This window comes from Zea mays, chromosome 2 (assembly GCF_902167145.1).
Source record: "Zea mays cultivar B73 chromosome 2, Zm-B73-REFERENCE-NAM-5.0, whole genome shotgun sequence".
Classification (NCBI taxonomy): domain Eukaryota; kingdom Viridiplantae; phylum Streptophyta; class Magnoliopsida; order Poales; family Poaceae; genus Zea; species Zea mays.
The window spans coordinates 231,493,392-231,513,062 of NC_050097.1; the positions used below are offsets into that span (position 1 = coordinate 231,493,392).

At 38.2% G+C, this 19,671-nt stretch overlaps 2 protein-coding genes across 2 annotated transcripts; one reads left to right on the forward strand and one right to left on the reverse strand.

Annotated features, from left to right (window-relative positions):
- Positions 1-228: 228 nt before the first annotated feature.
- LOC100285667 (maf-like protein CV_0124) lies at positions 229-4,119 on the reverse strand. The gene is given in 9 exon segments (NM_001158558.1): positions 229-597; positions 687-767; positions 911-952; positions 1,245-1,336; positions 1,412-1,481; positions 1,621-1,704; positions 3,619-3,693; positions 3,796-3,867; positions 3,968-4,119. Coding segments are annotated over 9 exon segments (642 nt in total). The 5' UTR covers positions 4,016-4,119; the 3' UTR covers positions 229-519.
- A 6,571-nt stretch (positions 4,120-10,690) lies between these two features.
- Positions 10,691-11,540, forward strand: LOC103649393 (uncharacterized). The gene is made up of 4 exons (XM_035965098.1): positions 10,691-11,021; positions 11,099-11,170; positions 11,261-11,323; positions 11,418-11,540. The coding sequence occupies exons 1-4, from the start codon at positions 10,854-10,856 to the stop codon at positions 11,538-11,540; spliced, it is 426 nt and encodes a 141-aa protein (XP_035820991.1). The 5' UTR covers positions 10,691-10,853.
- The last annotated feature ends 8,131 nt before the right edge of the window (positions 11,541-19,671 follow it).

A 19,671-nucleotide genomic window follows, 5' to 3' on the forward strand; every position in this document is an offset into this window, starting at 1 on the left:
GAGTAATCTCTCCCTAAAATTATGCAAAATATATGCATTTAGACTTTTGAGGTCAAGGGAACAGGTTATCTAAATCTAAATTTGAACATTAGCACACATATATAATAATATGATCAATTAAAAGTACTATTTGAAAGTTCATGATCAACGACGTATATGATCTCCAACTTTTTATTCCGCGTAGCTGTTCATATCGGATCCATTTTCATCCATGCATTTGTTGTGTTCTTTAACAATTGCAACGAACAGTCACATATCAGAGACGAGATTATGTATATCAGTATATTACAAATCATACCAACTGACCCACTAAAAGAAGCATCAACGTATCCTTCAAGTGAAACAGAAGGCAAGTACAACCTGATCACAATTTGCAATGCCAGGTGCGCCTGTCTTGGTTTAACGTTTAAAAATACATGAATCACTATGGGTATCCCCAGATATGCTCTCTGCTTGATCACATCTCCAGGTGAGTGCAGTAAGAATTTGATCAGAAACAGTAGTGCTGAAATTGCTACGCTAAGTAGACAGTGCGTCGTGAATTAACTTGTTTGCAACCTCCTTTGACAGCCCCATGACACTGTCACTAGAACCAACCTGCACAAGTCAATGAGGTAGTAAACATTTGTATTAATGGAAACAAAAACCCTGTAAGACAACCAAGATAAGGTGCATGAGACACTGACCACTGCTTCGACAAACGGCAGCGTCAATGGATGTTCAAGCAGCAAACCACCTGCGACCCTAAATACTACTCCCTCATCGATCTAACAAAGAGTGCAGAGAAAAACTCAGTGACATAACAACATGGCAAATATGAAAATATTGAAGCTCGTGATGCTAATCCTGCAATTTTTTTGATTGCAGCTATTTATAGAAGGCGTGCAAGTAGAATAAAATGAGAACATACCAAGCTCTTGATGACCTCATCTGGTATATCGTGGAAATAAACCTGCACAGTGTAGAATGATAATGCAAAACTTCCTTGGTCAATTATCATCCATAAATATCACATTCAAGACAAAAACTTCCTTTTCACACAATAAATTTGAAGAACCTCATCTACCAATATTCATCACCCTACATTGGTGAATTCATTTCTATTAAATAAGTATTACCGATATTAGAGATTACGCATCTAAATTGGACCATATATCCTTCTGCACTAATAAATCTGATTTGAATGGCAATATAACAAAAGTAGCCTTGATGAAAGAGTCTTTTGGCTAAAAAGTGAAAATTGCCTCAGCTTTGTCCAAACTTCCAAGTCTCTTCCCAGTTGTAAGATTAGTTACAACAACAGACCCAACAGTTGACACGTGACCTCCGGAATAGCCTTGAGAAGATAATGATTCAATTAATTAAAAACGCATTAAAACATTGTGAATTGGATGTTTTGTTGACAACAAACCTTTCAGGAATTGCCGTGCTTCTTCCTTGGTGGTTGGTTTTTCTCTAATAATCCCTTCATGGACGACCACCTCAAAGTCAACTACAATTCAGTATGCAATCATACGAATGATAACATTCTAGCAAAAACAGATGAGAAGATACATTCCACCACAACCATGGAATAATAATTCCACCCAAATTAGGAATGCAGAGGTAATCGAGACATACTATGTCAGATGTGATCAGGAGTGTTGGTTGACTGCCTTCTTTCTGATAATCATCAATGTTCAATCTGGACATGATAGCATCAGCCTGAAAGATGCTTAAAGTGGTTAATTCCATGCTGGGGGAGAAAAAAACAATTGATGATAGAAAAAACAGCCATGGCCCAATTTGGTTGGACATTTCTTCCACCACCTTGTTCTCCGACAGAAAGAAGTATTAGTTTTCATGTAGCTTTAAAAACAAGTATGTGTGCAAAATTTGTTTGTCTAACACTAACAAAACTGAAACCCATGTTGAAGTTGATCCTAATTCAGGCAGACTGATGTAGTCAACTAAATGGGCCAAGGAACAAGAAAAAAATGTGAATGCCATCAATTGCAACACATTGCTGGACCATTTTGCGAATTTAATTTGTTGTGTAATATCGTATTCACCTAGAAAATTTACATGCACTTTAAGGAACTTCCTAATTTATGCTTCAGATGGCCACCTAAAGCAGTTGCAAACTTGGCCAACTTAAGCCCTGTTTGTTTCGTACTTCATTTTCAGAATTTCATTCTAGAATCCCATTATGAACCAAACACCTCTTAAATTCTGCATTGGATTGTGTGCCAGAATCTCAGAATCTATCCATAACCTGATAATGGATTTTGCATTGGGTTTTGTACAGTATCCAATACTCAAAATCTGCTAGGAACCAAACGCCGCCTTAATAGCTATCAACTGACCCATTACAACATAGTTAGAAGATCAACATAAATCAGACCCCAAGTGAACTTTAGTCATAAATTTGCACCAAAATTTCACAGAAGCTACAAAAATCCTAAAATTATAAACATTTTTTAATGATGTTTAGGATCACTCAATCGCTCAACAACTAATTTATATCATGTAACGGATGAACACCTCATCTTTTCAACTAAGTATCTCCACGGTGCACTGCGCATATTGAGATGGCAAACAGGCCTCATGCCCTCATTGCATAGTTATGCACTGAAACAATACTTACTGAGTGAAAAAAATATATATACATGCATAAAAAGAATATGAATGGTAGGTTGAGAAACCAAATTGCATCCTAGAAACTCCTAGAAATTTTATAAAACAATTTAACTTTATTTAAAAGTAATAATGGTGGTATGGTAAAAACTAATGGTTTCGTTAGAAATCAGCACATAAAATAAGTCTTTCAATTCTTGTTTTACATTCTTTTAGAGATCTGATGCTCCTGGATTAGTCATGCAACTTGAGAATTTCAGGAGGCAGCTGAAGCAGTTAGTAACAAAATACAAAACCAAAAAAAAATCCAGAACATGATGATTCATCCAAGACATCATAATCATCGTGTGAAACTTTTCACACACACAAGTATAATTATATGATCAATGCCTTCAGCAGTCTTGACTCTTGAGGAGAGGATCACTTTCTTTGTTGCTGGATGGCTAGGTTCAGCACATGACCATGTATATTGATTATTGAATGACACTTTGGTCCAGCATTCAAATAAAAAGTTTCCACTACCCCTGAACCTGAAGTATACTTTATTTGTTCCCAGCTCAATTCATGCACAAAATTCCTGCATTCACTGTTGAACATTGTTTCTATGTATTCAGGTTTTTTTGCGAACTACTCAGAGAAATATTATCTTGTTGATGAGGGGAATTCCAATAGAAAGACCTTTTACAGGTCCTTGCAAACAACAAAAGTACCATCTATGAACTCTTATGTTCCTTCTAGTGCAGATTGAGGAAAATGTAGTATACCACATAGTATCATATAACACAAGATGAGGAACAATATTAGGACCGTCTTACTGCAAGAAGAACATTATAGCAAAAAGTTGCAGCGCCCAGCAACGCATTTGCAATTGAACCATACAAATCTTCACAATGGCAACTGGATGTAATTAATTCCCGAGTTTGTAACACTGAAGGTCAGAAGCTACAATATAGCACAACGCAGCATCGCCAAAGGGGGTTGGGGAGAGAATCTTGTGCCTACCTTGGCCTCCGCGAGGACCATTACCAGGTCATCGGGATTCTCCCTCCTGATGCTCTTCTCGTCGATGTCAGCAGTCTGAACCCACAGAAAGGCAAACATATCCCATAAATATTCCATTTCGCCGTCAGAATCAGAGCGGTCAGCGGTGGGAGCACGCGAAGGAGCAGCACGACCCACCATGACTTGGAACTCCAGCCCCATCTCCTCGAGGATGTGCTTCCGCGCCACCGAAGACGACCCTAGGATCAGCTGCGACGGCCGGCAGGACGAATACACAGACGACCGAAGGTCAGGACAAGTGGAGGAATAGGAGCGGGTTGTTGCCGGATTGAAATTAATGAGGGCGAACCTTGAAGGGCTGCTGGCTGGCAGGGGGGGACGAACCCGCCGTGGCCATGGGACTCTTGCGCGCGGTGACGCGAGGAGGGTCGCGTCGGCTTCGGTCGTCGGCTCGGTGGGGTTCCGGGAAGACGGTGGCAGGCTGGCAGCGCTGCTGGGAACAGAGAGTGGCAGCCGCAAAACCTGTGGAAGAGGATATGGCCCCGGGACTGCTGGGCTGGGCCCCGAGGAACAGAGTGCTGGGCATGAGAAAATTGCAATTACGCCCACGGACGTTCAACCACGGACAAGGCATGTTTGTGTGGAGATGGCAACAACTCGGGATCCGTCCGCAAGTATATTCATGATTGCAATCAATATTCGTTTGTAACCATACTTATAGGTAAAAATTTATATCCATGTTTATATTTATCATATTTTAGATGTCCGTTGGATACGATAGACACAATCATTTTTCAACAATTCAATAACATAATTAATTAAATTTCTTTTTAATTCATCATCATACATAATTTAAAACTTAATAAAAAAATTATTATGCATATGTGGCCTACGATCAGGGCACTGAACCTTGAAAGGGCTAGCCGCCAGTGTAGCCTATGGGATATGGAAGGGGGGCAAGTACAACACACGAAGCCAGCAAGGCTAGAATGGGTGACCAATTGTGATAAATTGGGAACGTTGGGTGTGGTTTATGAAGTTAGGGTTTACTCTTTGTTGTAAAATATGGGCTAGGTAAAAAATAAACTATGGATCAATTTCGGATATCCAACGAATAACCCGCGGGTGAGGTAACATCCTAATTCATGCTCGTCTGACGTTGGGCCAGATACGGATCAGACCAACGGGTCGTTGGTCCAAAAAATATATCCATACCTGACTCAGTTGGGTCGGATATCCAACGGATATCCGAATCCACGGGTCAAATTGTCATCACTATTTGTGAGTAAAGCGTTTTTGTTTGTTAGGCAATATCATGGTTTATAAGAACATTAGAATATTTATGCCATGAAGTGTTTGATTGCATTACTATACACTATGTTTTAAAACCATAATATTTTAGATACCATAATATGTTAGATACCATGATATTTTTAGAATATTGAAAACTTTATTTCAATCTAAAGTTATCATGGCATGGTTTGATTTTGGCTAGATACCGTTTTACAATGTTGTATCCAAACAATGTTTCTCGAACCATGGTATTTTTAGAGCCGGACAATACTATGAATTGTAAAGTGTGGTTTTGAAAAACAATGTTACCAAACAGACTTTAAGTAATTAAGTATTTAATCTGAATTTAGCTAAACGGTTTGTAAGTATTTTTAAGGTGTTTAATGTTTGCATGTAGCCATGATCAATCAGTATACTATTGTGTTGCCATTGCCAACACAGTTCAAATCTAGTTCGAATACAGCTAAAATTATCTTGCCAATCAAATGCACATCGGCCATCTCTTCTGTTAAAACTCCATGGAGTTTACCCGTGCTCTCCATGCATCTCATCAGACACCCCGTCTATCACTTCAACGTAGAGTGCACAGCGTATTGTAGACTAGTCCTGGAAATATGGGTCGGCCTTTATAGACCAACACGAACACGGTCTAAAAACAGGATCCTAAAGTACGGCTCGGCACGAAATAATATGAGTCGGATTAGCACGACCTGAAGACAGGTCTGAGCCGGGCCTCCAATTCTGGATGTCGGGTCCCGGCACGGCCCGCACAGATAGACTGGACTTGGTATGGCACAGCCCATGAAGCCCATGTTGTTTGTTTTTTAATTAGTAAGCTACGGACTTTATATAATTGTGATATTTATACTTTGCGTGATCACATTATGCTAGGATTGTTTAATATCTTTAATATAGTAAGAGCATCTCCGAGTCGTAACAAGAAGTCGTGTATTTGAGTCCTTAAAATTAAATTAGGATGATTTAAAATATTTAGGGCCACAAAATTGTTTGCAGCTCCAACAGTTGAGCTCTATACCTTATTATTAGGAAATAAATTATGTTATTTAAGAAATAAAATGTCAGAAATAGTATACAAAATGAGTATACAACTCCGATATATAGAGTACTATATTTAGAACCCAAGAGGTCGAGTGCTATAATCGTTTGACGATTTTTTTTTTGTAAAATAGGACCACTGTTGGAGTATATTTTCGGTGCTAGAGTCCTATATTTGAAAATAGAACCCTGATTAGAGCTTTTGTTGGAGATGCTCTAAGTTATAAATTTTATGTGGTTGTAATATTTTGATTTTATGTGATCAAATAAATGGGTCGGTCTTGAGCTAAGACCGATACCTATAACGAAGGCACGATGCGGTTTAGGATCAGGCTAGACCACTGTTTTTATATTTCTAACGGGCACAATATGATCTAAATTTTTTTAAGCTTTCTTTATCCGAAACTGTTTAACACGATACACTCAGTTCGATCCAGAGCGGTCCAATTCCCAGCATAGTGTAGACACGCACCCAGGGGCCAAGGCTGAGTACTAGCACTAACACTCTCGCCCATGTAGCCACTACGCACGTCCCTATATATGTCTGTTGCCCATACCTCCTGGCAGGCTACTACGGTACTACCATCCAGTACCTTCCCTTGTTCTCTCCCCCCCCCCCCCCCCCCCCCCCCCCCCCCCCCCCCCCCCCCCCCCTGCAAGAAACGCCCGGCAAGCTTTCCCCTCCGTCGCAACAATTCGTTCATCCATGACGGAGCTCGTCAACAAGATATTGGATGTGTTCGAGCACGAGGAGACGCTGGACGCCGGATACATGTGCTGGCCGAGCTCGTCCACACTCCTCAGCATCCTCTTCATCTTCACCCATCGGCGTCTATGCTGTCATAGCCGTCGGTGCATCCACCAAGCTTCATCGTCCTTCTTCCTCCCCGGTGTTCCCTCGCCTGCATGGCTGCATCCTCCTCCGCTACCTCAGAGTGGCGGCATTGTACATCCACTTTCACACGCGCTGCGCTGATCCATGGATCTCATGTAGCGGTAGTGCAGTACCATATGATCGTGGCTGGTAGCGCTGGATCTTTTCTTGGCGTCCGTGGCCCGACAGCTCCGCTAGCAGTTAGTACGTGTTCGCACGCAAGCCACCACCACCGGTCAGTCCCGTTTCCTACCTCACCCTCTCCTAGTCTGCTCCTTCGCTACACTCGCCTACACCCTGCGATGGCTCCTCGCCTTTAATTTAGACTTTGTTCAGTTATTCTCATTATATATGGATTGGATAGGTTTAAAAAAATAGAAGAACTTTAACTTGTTTGAAATTTAAAATCATTTAATTTCACTTAATCCACATGAATTGAGAGATAACCGAATAAGTCCTTAACGACAGATAGATCGTTAACTATAATTTTCCACACCATATGAAAGGATCTCCTACTACTTAATTTTTTTTCACAAATAACGTGGGAAAGTGCCATCCCGTGAATAATCGTGCAATGCTGAACAAATTACTAAGTTTCATATCGCAGCCATATTATTACTTTCTACAAATAACGCAAGGCGGTAGGCGGACATTGCCTATGCCGGTGTTCATCTCAATAACACAGTTTACAACTGTTTCTCCATTGCTTGTTTGGTTGTTAACCAGGGTTCACCAAACCGGATTGAGGGTAAAAAAACGACCCACACCGATAACCGATTTGAAATCCGGTAGAAACCGGCCAAAAACACAATCACCCTAGTTTTCAATTCTAAACGGTTCGAAAAAAACCGAATAATCGGCCGATCGGTTCCTGGCCTGATAAACCGGCAACACAGAAGTAGAAACCAAGTCAGTCTATATATATATATATATATATATATATATATATATATATATATATATATATATATATAACGGGAGCCCTGGGCTTCGGATATTAAAAGAAGCCTAGGTCGGTTCAGAGGTCTGGTCCGATGAGACAGACGCGTCTGTGTTTAACGAAGTCCAGACAGGTGGCATGCAGGACAGACGGCGCTGTTACGCGGTTGTTTTAATAGCAAGGCGGTAAACATATGGTAAATGCGCGGAATTATAGGGAATAGTTTCCACATGCAAACGTGCTTACTATGTTACGTGGGCGCGAAATTTATGGATCTTGCATGGGGTGTAATGGCGGCAGGTAAATATAACGTAGAATAAGATGTTGAAAGATATGGCATAAAACCGAAACGGCACAAAAGTTGCATAAATAGTATATATCGTTTGGCGTAAAACGTTAAGTCATTGTGCGTAAATAGTGTATTATGGATATTAGTTTGACATTGACATCGCCATAATATCGGGACGGTTTCGGAAATAATGGGGAGACCCTGTAAACGTGGATGCGGTTACTTGTATAGTATCCGTGATTTCCTTTCATCCAAAAAAACACCACAAAGCCTGCATAACTATTTGGAGGTGGAGATGGCCGGCTCTAGAGAGTCGCCGGCGATGGTAGGAGATGGCGTTCGTCTTGATCCAGAGACAGAGGGAGTAGTTGATGGTAACTCACTGGTCACACCACCTCCTGCTCTACTGGGTCCTGTGATCGACGAGATGAGCATAGGGGAAGAAGGAGAACAAAGGGTTCGACCTCCTATGTCCAATATTAGCTCCAAGGAGATGGATACGCCTCAAATACTGCATTCACATGTAAGTCCAATTGTTGTATTTGATTCTTGACTGATTAGATTGTTATGAACATATTCCATGGTACAAACAACAATGTCAATGAATTTGCAGGAAAAAAACATTGATCCAACTATAGTGCGAACGGTAGGGATGACTTTCAAGGATGTTGATGATGCATATAGATTCTATAAAAGGTATGCATATGAAGTTGGATTTCCACTGAAGAAATACAGAGAGAAGACATTCAGTAAGTGGATAAATTGTTCACGTGAAGGTAAAAGTGCGCCAAAATCAAATGATACACCTAGGATGAGGAATAGGACTTCGGGGCGTACGCAATGTAAGGCTGGAATAAAATAAAAAATATATATGATGATGAAAAAAATGGTTGTAGCTGCAAAAATTGAACTGGTAAACTTGGAGCATAACCATGAGTTCATAACTGACGAAGCAGAGAAACAACATTCGTTGCAACAAAAGTAGGGATGCTGAGTTCATAAATTTTGTTGATGCAATGCATGATAGCCGAGTGTCGCAGCATTGCATAGTTGATTTTATATCAGAAATGCATGATGGGCTGGAGAACGTACCGGTAACTGCTCAAGATCTGAAAAACATGTAAGCAATATTTTTATGTTTCATGTGTATATATTAAGTGCCATAAATATTACTATAGTAAATGTGTGTGTAATCATTTTTTGTGCAAACAAATGTAGGAGGGCAGCAAGGAGAAGAGAAAACTGCGCAAATGATGTAGCCAAACTTTTGGCTTTCTTTACAGAATGCAAGAAACAGCATCCACAATTTTTTTTGATTTCCAGCTAGACAATGATGGGAAATAGTGAGTATTTTTTGGTCACACGCAAGTATGCAGGGGGAATATGCAGATTATGGTGATGTTGTGACATTTGATACAACACACAAGACAAATATATATGATAAACCACTGGGCATGTTTGTTGGAGCTAACAGCCATCTGCAGTGTACAGTATTTGGATTTGTTTTGTTGGGAGATGAAACAGTACAGACTTTTGAATGGGCTTTCAATTCATTCAAAACATGTATGGGATGCGAGGGTCCGAGAGTTATGCTTACAGGTATGTGGTATGTCAATTTGTTATGCAAAACAGTGAATTAATTTATTGTGAAAGTAAATTAATAGTTTGTGAGCAATTGCAGATCAAGATCCTGCAATGCCAATTGCTCTAAGAACTGTATTTCCAAAAACAGTTCACAGACTGTGTTTATGGCATGTCCAGAACAGATTTATGTCATTCCTAAATGAGATATATGCAAGGTTTGTTGTTAAGGATTTTAAAACAACATTCCAGTCTATTATACATCATCCATTAACTCCTCATGAGTTTGAATGTGCCTGGGAAATGATGCTAGAGGAGTTCAATCTTCATAAAGATATGACTCTACGCAAATTATATGAAATAAGAAAAGAATGGATACCTGCATTTTTTAAAAACGACTTCTGTGGGGTAATTGTATCTACACAACGAAGTGAGAGCATGAACAGATTAGTGAAGCAATCACATGTAGATGCGAACACCCCACTGCATGAATTCGCTAAACAAATGATGAAAATGTTGCACAGCAGGAAAATGAAAGAATCAAAGGAGGCATTGGTGAGCAAGGTATGTCGTGCTTGTTATCAATGACGTATGGCATACATTTTATGTAAATAAATTGTTTAATTATTATAATAATGTCTTATAGGGACCAAGGACAATAGATACATTGTATAGGTTCGAAGTGAGAGTCTCTAGAGCATACACCAGAGCTGTTATGAATAGATTTGAGGAATCAATGAAATACACCACTGCATACAAAATATTAAAGGACGCAGACAGTTGTGATAAAGATTGGATCGTACAGCATACAAAAAGGTCTAATAAAATTGTGTGGGGACAACATCAATTCAAGATAACAGCGGACATAGAAGCTGGGGAGTATACATGCGAGTGCAAACAGTGGGAACATACAGGTTTGTACATATTATGTTGATTGAACGAAAAAATTTGCATACTAAAGAATTTGTTGATTGTAGTACAAATTAATGTATATCGTTAAAAAATAATGGTTGGTTTTCATGTTTTCAGGTCTATTGTGTGTTCATCTTTTAAGAGCCTTCATGCATCTTCAAGTTGAAAAGATGCCTTCAAAGTATATATTGCAAAGGTACACTGTCTCATCAAGAAAAGATGTACCGTTTGAAAGAATTGATAAGAGCTTCAGGGGAAATGATGGAGTTACTAAATCATATAGATAGAAAATGTTGTTAACGAAAACAATGAAAGTAGTTCGCCAGGCGTGTATGTCAAAAGCAGGGTACGACAAGGCGATGGATGTGTTGGATGAGCTCGATGGCATTCTATGCCGATTAGAGCCAGATATTGGATGTAATGAGTCATGTGATTTTAGTGATGATGAGGAAGACAAGGTAATAATATTCCAGTTGTTTAAGTGTTATACTATTTGTAACATATATTATGCATAGTAACATGTTATTTGTACCAGGAAGGAGAATTGAACAAAAATAATGCTGGCGATGGGATGGAAGATGACAATACAATTACATGCCATAAAATGGTATGTAAAAGATAAATATATAAGCTTGCATGAAGTATTGTATATAATGAATATATAAAATCAATGTACTAAGCAAATTTTATTTTGTAGGATGAGCATAACACCATGACTGGATGTGAACATGCGTTAACATTAATAACAGCTGGTAACCAGGTACATATTAAAAAAATATTGTTCATTTGTCTATAATGAAAATATATATTTATGCTGCATGGAAATGTTGATGTATTTGGGTTGGGCTATATAGGAGGACAACATGAGAATTCCACCTGAGGTTGGTGATACAAGTTCTCCGTGTCACGTAACACAGGAACAAATGGAACATATTGCTGCATCCTCAGAAGCTAAAAAGGTGAGCATTGATAAATGATTTTACTGATTGGTATAAAGATAATTTATGTAAATATGTGTATACTAAATAATAACTTCTTTTATTATATAGAGGTTGAATTTTAATGTGGATGTTATAAATCTGAGTATGCCGGATCGTATAAGACCAAAATGACGGACAATAAAAAATTCAGAAGATAGGATTATGAGACTAGGTGCGAAAGGAGAAAAAAAGAAGAATAGGAGATGCCAATTGTGTGGTATAGCAGATGGACATAACAGCAGAACGTGTCTGTCTGTGGAAGAGAACAGGGCAAGACTAGCAAAACTGGCTAATCGAAAGAGAGGACGACCAGCCGGATCAAGACTAAACAATAAAACAACTGCTCCACAGTGGAATGAAACATCGACTGCTAAAAACATCGTATTGATGAAGAAGTGGAAAATGAAGAAGTCGATGAGCATATGGAATTGGGCGAATAATTTGAAGTGTGACTAAAGAGTGGCCGATGTAGTAGAAACTTGTAATAGCACAATGACCTATGTTTTAGTTTTTTGGAAATTAATAGTTTGCATGACTTGGTTATATAATGCGTTGATATAAAACTATAAAATGTTGCGTAAAACTAGACCATTACACAAATTATGTAACTGAATATATACCACAAATTGGCATTGAACGTTTAGCAATCGGCAGATCTAGACATAAATGGTATATAAACTCTATACACTTAACATAACTAATCGAATGGGAGTACATACTTCGGTTTCGCACTACAGCTACACCAGACAGGATGTAGCATAACCACTGGTTACAGTTAGCATAATTAGCATGGTAAATGTGTAAAAAGGAACCTAATGTATATAAAGTAAGGAAGTATATAGGTTGCATAAAACTTGAATATTAAAGATAATATGATAATAGAAATACGCCAAACATTGGACGCAAACGATTAACCATCTCACAATCTGGAAATGAAAAGCATAGAATTTCGTAACAGATAACATAACTAGACATTCTGGTAACACTTATGTTTGACACACTTCAAATAAAAACTGAAACGAAGTAGCATAGACACTGGACACATCGAACATAAGTGGCATATGGAGTATCATACACATGAGCAACGCCTGACATAAGTGACTTAATAAGTAACATAAACAATTTTGGGGATCCATAGGGAATCATGTTCAGCTATGATATCTAAGTCTTGGCTTTCAAACAACGCCGTCTCCTTGGAGCATACTTGAACGGCAGCAGTTCTGCAGGGAGGGGGACAACCCTGTTGTTGCGATGAAAGGTCAGGTAATGCAGAACAAAGGCACGTTGGTCCAATGGTTCATCCTGAAATAGTCATAATATAGAATTAATGCTAAGATTAAGTATGAAGGAGTAATATATGCATGATCAAAACACTAATTTAGTAACATACCGGAGTATAAAATTCTGATAAGTCGCCATCATCAAAATCGTAGTATCAGAGGAAGTTTGCGACAAAAAAACCACAATCGTTTGACCCTGGTAACATGGTTGGACAATTGGGAAGAAGCCCAATCTTGTAGTTGCCAAACTTTGGTAAAGTTGAATCAGGTCGAGCTTCATGTAACGCAATGCTAAGTCTTCTCATTATTAATCTGGACCAAGGTATCTTCGTTCCATTTATCAACAATTGATCATTATGGATTTGTTTCCAGGTAGTGCCTCCAAGCAATGTCCCATAAGGATTTGAATCTAAGATGTCTATTCGACGAAGTTCAAAGTTGATTGCATAAAGGGTCCAGTGACTACGGCGTAGCATAGGAACCAGGATCTGTTAAGATATATGTATAAGTTTATGAATGAACAATAATAGGCGTATGGAAAATTAAAGATAAGATAACATATAACTAATGACCAAAAGAACATTATAATATTATTATAAATAAAACTGATTGGGGCTCACCAATTTAATTTGGTTCAGAACTTCATCTGGAGGAAGCGTCGGTTCAAGTTGTTCTTTAAGAAGTGATGTTGAGAAGGGCTGGGGATTTGAACTATGCTATTCGAACTCCTCGATATTCAAAACGGTCTGAACAAAAAAAATCAATTGATTAGTATTATATATTTATACAGTAAGGGTTGCAATAAGATACAAAGTTGTAGAGAGAAAATTACCCCAACATTGACATTCAGTATTAGAGTGTTGATTACAGAATCTGGATTGTATAATACATCATCCTCACGAATACAGTCGATAAATCCCTGCATGAAAATATTCTTAAGGCATTTATTAGGACCAAACGACTGGACAACATCGAGGACAGAACCTCCAAATCCTCCAAAATTTATGATAGACCTGGGAAAAAAATAAAACTTTAATTACAAATCATCTAATTATACTTAATTGGAATTTGAATAACGAATACATACATGCTCAGATCTAGTTGTCCTGACAAAATGAACTTAAGTAGGTTGCGAGCACAGTCTTCGCGTGACACATGGGGAGGTTCAGCAACTGCAGATTTAGAGGAACTATCCCTTGCAACAAGTTCAGTAGTTGCCTAATATATGTATATATGTTAGTAAACAATTGAATAAATAATTATGTATTTTAGTGTGTATATATATGAAAAATATGAGAAGATAAAACGACATGACTTACATCTGTCAGTGGGGTTTTATCAAACTGTGGTGCACCAGATACGAGAGTATCATGTGTAACAGATTTTTGTCCTTCCTGGAAACAATAAAATTATTAATATAAACGTAATGAAACATAGGTTATAATTAATATTAACATAATATGATGAAGGTATAAATACTGACGGTATTTATATCTGGTGTTAATTCAGGAGCAGCAGACTTGTCGGTTGTGGGAGCCTAGTGAATAAAGTAAATAAAGCATGCATATATATTACTGTTACTTGCATACATTGTAAATGAAAATATAATAACTGTGATTAAAGGAAAGCAAACATTTGATTTTGGAGTCTTGTCAAATATAGGGGCATCCATAACTGAATTTTTTTACAGACGTTCCCACTGACAATCTGTAATGGAAACAACTGAAATTTGAGTAAACAGTAACTTGTATGCTAAATATAATATATGATTTGTATATAAAGTTTGTATGAAAAACTTACATGATCTGATACTTTGATATGATCAGTAGGAACATGAATTTCCTGATCATGTTGCTGATTATCAGGTGTTGGAACAGGTGGAGAGGATACTGGAGCATTTGTTGGAGGCATTGAGGTAGTGGGGGGTTATCTACATTTGGAAAATATAATAATAAAGTAGTTGTTATTGAAATGTACCAGAAATATAAATGTATCATTATAAAAAAATGGTTAAACATACACATCATCGCAAACTACATCAATACACTATGAGGATACATAAATAAATGAGAGTTTTCAAAAATAAAATTAACTGAAAAATGTGTTGCTGATTATATGAGTATAAATTAATGCATAAGTTGTATATACAATGCTGCATAGAATAAAGTATCTGAGATCGTATAACTAAATATAATTTCCTCGCAATAATTCGTGAACTTGATTAATTTAAAAAATAAACAAAAATAATAAAACCTTCTTGCTGTGAATCGCGTTGCGTTGCAGCTCTCAGTACTTCATCGATCATTTCATCAAATGTTTCAGATAGTTCAATCTGCTTCGAAACAATTATTTGATGGCTCAGCTGAAGGGAATCACAGTATTTATCCACCTCTTTGTCATGAGCATCAAACATTGATTGAAATATTGGTCGATGCTGGGAGGGCAAACATTGCAACTTGTTGCCAATCAAATGCTTGATATGTGGCACATATATGTTGAAAACGACAGAAACAGGCCGTTCTGGAGCAATAACGTAACACGTTTCTGAACGGCTACGAAACTGTATAAAGCCAAATAGAACAATTAGCAGTAATAAAATTTTAACATCTGCATAACAGGACAAAAATTGTTTATGTCTAACCTCTGCATAACCGAATGGTTCACCAGTTCTACGGGGGGACGTCTATCACCCCTAGCCAAATCTCTTATGGTCTCATTATCAAAAATCTTAATACGGGGAGTACCATATTTGTTATCAGGAGATGCAGGGTGATGTAAGTGATCAAGATAGTAAATCTGAAAAAAAAAGAATGCAAAAGTATATAAAATTAGTACATAACAAATATTTGCATATCATATATATGCGCAGTAAACAAAAAGAATTACTTACTAGAACAATGAGTGAACATCCATATATTGTTGCTGTGATGTTTGTTTTGTTCTTTTTGTGCCAACGTGTGGCAGCATCACACAAATCCGTGTAAACTAGTTGACACCAGTCAATATCAGCCATTCGGGGCATGTTTGAAGTTATTAGTACCTCATTGTTTGTAATGCCCCATGAAGCAGAAAGAAAAAGAAGTCGATTGAATAGAATCAGAAAAAAGCATCTGATTGATAACTCATCATCATTGCCAAGCACTATCTTGTCCTGAAGCTTCACAACATCGAATTCTTCTTTACCAACTTTGAGATCACGTCTCAGTTTTGCAGCAGCATCCACTTCACCGTACCAATCGGTAAACTCCCTGCCTCCTCCAGCACATGGCAAACCCAAAATCAGACGAACCGTCTCTTTTGTTATCTTCAGTTCCTTGCCAGCCCCTAGGCGTATGGTCATGTCATGTGGATCCAATTTATCCATCAACCACCTGATGAGAGATCTGCTCTCTAAGGCATCAGTTCGCAAATCAAATATACTAGAAAATCCCAACCTAGCGACGGCATCGCGCTGTCGATCGCTCATTATCCAAGATGAGACAATAACATCATGAGGAATGCAGCGGATATTCAATTTCTGAAAGCATAAATGAATATGCATTAATACACAAAGTATATATATTGTTATAACTAAGGGTACTATATTTACATACAAGGGATATTTATTAGAGGCTTGTAAATAACTAGTCTACAACACTAAAAAGAATAAGCAACATATTTTGAGATAATAATATACATAAATATAAAGTGGGGGAAAATACAAAATTGATTAGGCACCAAAATTAACACATGAATAAACAGAAATATATACATAGTACCTGAGATTTTCTAGGAGTCTTCTGTTTAGGAGAGCTTTCTTTGTAATGATATTAGACTTGGCATCTATATCAAACTTTGGACTGCTTTTCACACTCGGAACTTGTGGAGAAGGGACCTTTATCTTCTTTGCACCATTTTTTTGTAGGGGAAGGTGATGTTGATCTGAATTGGCGCTTCAACGATGGAGCATCCATGAAATCATCGTCGGACAGTGTGGATGGAGCAGGAGGTTTTGTTTTTACACGGCAAGCTAAAGCCTTTCTGCGAAAACGATGGACTGGTGTTGGTTGTGGCTCATTCTGCTTCTGATTATGTGGGTTGTCATCTTGGTGAGCTGAGCTGCTAGATCTTGTACGTCTGGAAATGTCAATGGAAAAAACCTCCTGACTGGATTCGATGGTTAATCTTTTTGGATTACTTGGAGGGCGATCAACAGTTCTCATGATTAAACATTGAATAAATCTGTTGAAAAAAAGTTGTTTTTAAATACAGTGATTTATGCATGAATATATGCCAAAAGACTCTAATTTCTACTATAACTATCTACAATGCATACTACATAATGCTAAATGGAAGTACATAACTTAAACTACCTTTTACGTTTATGTGACAACATTTAATGAACAATGGTCATATACAAACATAAAGATTAATTTAATATTTCATATAATTGGAACTGGAGCATGATAAAGTAAGTGCCTTTTTTGCATCAACTAACTATACAACATGTTTTAATAACTGGTTCATAGTAATATACACATTTAGCTCATATTCAAAAATGAATATTTAAATAACTTTTGCATAAATAACAGTTTTTGTATGTATTTATATATAATAAACAGTAGTGTATACTACTGATTCAATTAAATAGAACAATACAATTATGCTTATTACCTTACATAAACATCTATATAAATGAGCATAGACAGTATTGCCGATATGCATAAATATCAAATCCAATAAGTATATTTTATATATAATACAACAGGTGTGTAAACTAATGATTGAAGTAAATAGAACAATACAATTATGCATATTATCTCGACCAATATTCAAAACATTTGTACAAATGTGCAGAAACAGTCTTGACGATATGCATATATATCAAATACAATAAGCATATATGTGTTACTAATGTTGTATAAAGGTACTCTCTACAAACTCATGAATAAATACCTGATCCACTGCCTTCGTCTAGGTCTATGAATGTCGAGAGATACACTGGATCTAGAAGAAATGCAGATGACCTAATATCGGGGCTCCTGAACAAAAGATAGATGAAATGAGCGACGCAATAAGCAGATTAGAGAGATGTATAATCGGATACAAATCGCACATTTAGATGAAGAATAAGGGTTACAATCAAATCCACTTCAATCAACGAAAAATGCTTCAAGAATCGACGGAAAACACGATGTATTTCAAGTTGGATTACCTGGAACTTCTGGGAAAGCATTGGACGCTCTTGAATCAGGCTCCAATGCTCGGAGATTGAAGGAGCTCAGCTGGATTCGAGCGGCGCTGGATTGGAGCGGCGGAAATCGTCGGTGAGTCGCCTCAAACGAAAGGAAGGACGACGCGGTCAGTGGGGTTTCCTTCCTATCGACGCGGGTTTCCCTGGGCTGATTGCGTGACGACGGTTTTAGAAACCGGGAAACAGGGGATCGTGGCTGGGACTAACGTGGGCAACGGTGTAACGGCGCCGTGACTGGATACTGTTGACCAGGTCTGGTTCAACCCAAATGATCATATTGACTAGCCTGGGCTTCCTCTATTATTGGCAGCCCAGGGCTCTTAATATATAAACTATATATATTAATAAATAAAGTATATTGAGGTCCCATAATTTTTACAAAAGATGATCCCTAAATATTATCACAAGTCCAATAACAACATTTAGCAGTTCAAATACGTTACATGACAGTGTTTCATAGTTCACAAACAACATCGAAGATACAAATACAGCCTCTGTCGAAGATCGTTCCCACGGGGTGCATTCCACTGATATTGTGCATGTGCCATATTGTACTCCTTTATTGATAGCAACATAGAGCCTGTTTGGGTCAGCTTTTTCAAGGAGCTTTTCTGAAAATCTGGTTATAGAAAATCTGGTTGTGGAGAGAATCTGATTATCGTGGCAATTACATATGCGGAGGTCGATAAAAGAGTCCATAGAGTTTATGATGTAGAAAGTGACAGTTTCATACTATTGCAACGATTTGGTCGATTCTATGTTTATGTTGATTTTGGACGGTTTTGACTAAAACGATTCTCATAGAAGCGAACTGAAAAGTTAAGTGTTTAGCAGTCTGCAGTAGCTTCTGACGGCCAAAAGCTAAAAAAATCTAAAACAAATGGGGGCATAATACCTTGCTCACACATCAATTGTGCCTTGTACTCTGCCCAAGTCTGATAGGTCCACGCAGAAGTCACACTTCACGACTCCACCGGCATTTGGTAGTACTCAGGGTCCTCCCATTCATACACCCACCTCATTTGCTGTTGTGTCACCTCACCAACCGATTAATTGACATAGGGAAGTAGGGATGAAGAGGGATCTTGTCTTTCGTTGCTAGAATCGGGGTCCACTATGCTTATTGCAGGCCTTGGTATCCGATCCCTATGCGAGTGGTCCTACGCTCCTCGGGTGTGCCATGATCTTCGTCTTGTGTAGTGTATTCGTACTAGGACTCCCCTACATAGTTATAAAAACATGGTTAGATATCAAACACTAATTTATTGAGAATTAAATGTAATGGTACCTGTGAAATATATTAGTCATTTGAGACACACTAGCACCACCACTACCGCCACCGCCACCACCACCAGCAGTGCCACCACTAGCACCAACATCGCTATCGCCAGCACCACCACCAGCATCATCAGAAGACGTCGCTGAACTGCCATCGACAGACTTTGGGTATTGTGGACTTTTATCACCACTATCGGTCTCATCATTGCTAACCACTGTTTTCTTTCCTTTCTTGCTTGCTTTTTCGTAACATGAACTGTGCCTTTCGCTAACCAACGTGAGTATCCCCCACATTCTTCTTTGTCCACTCAACTAGTTTTTTCTCAAGTGCCTTCAA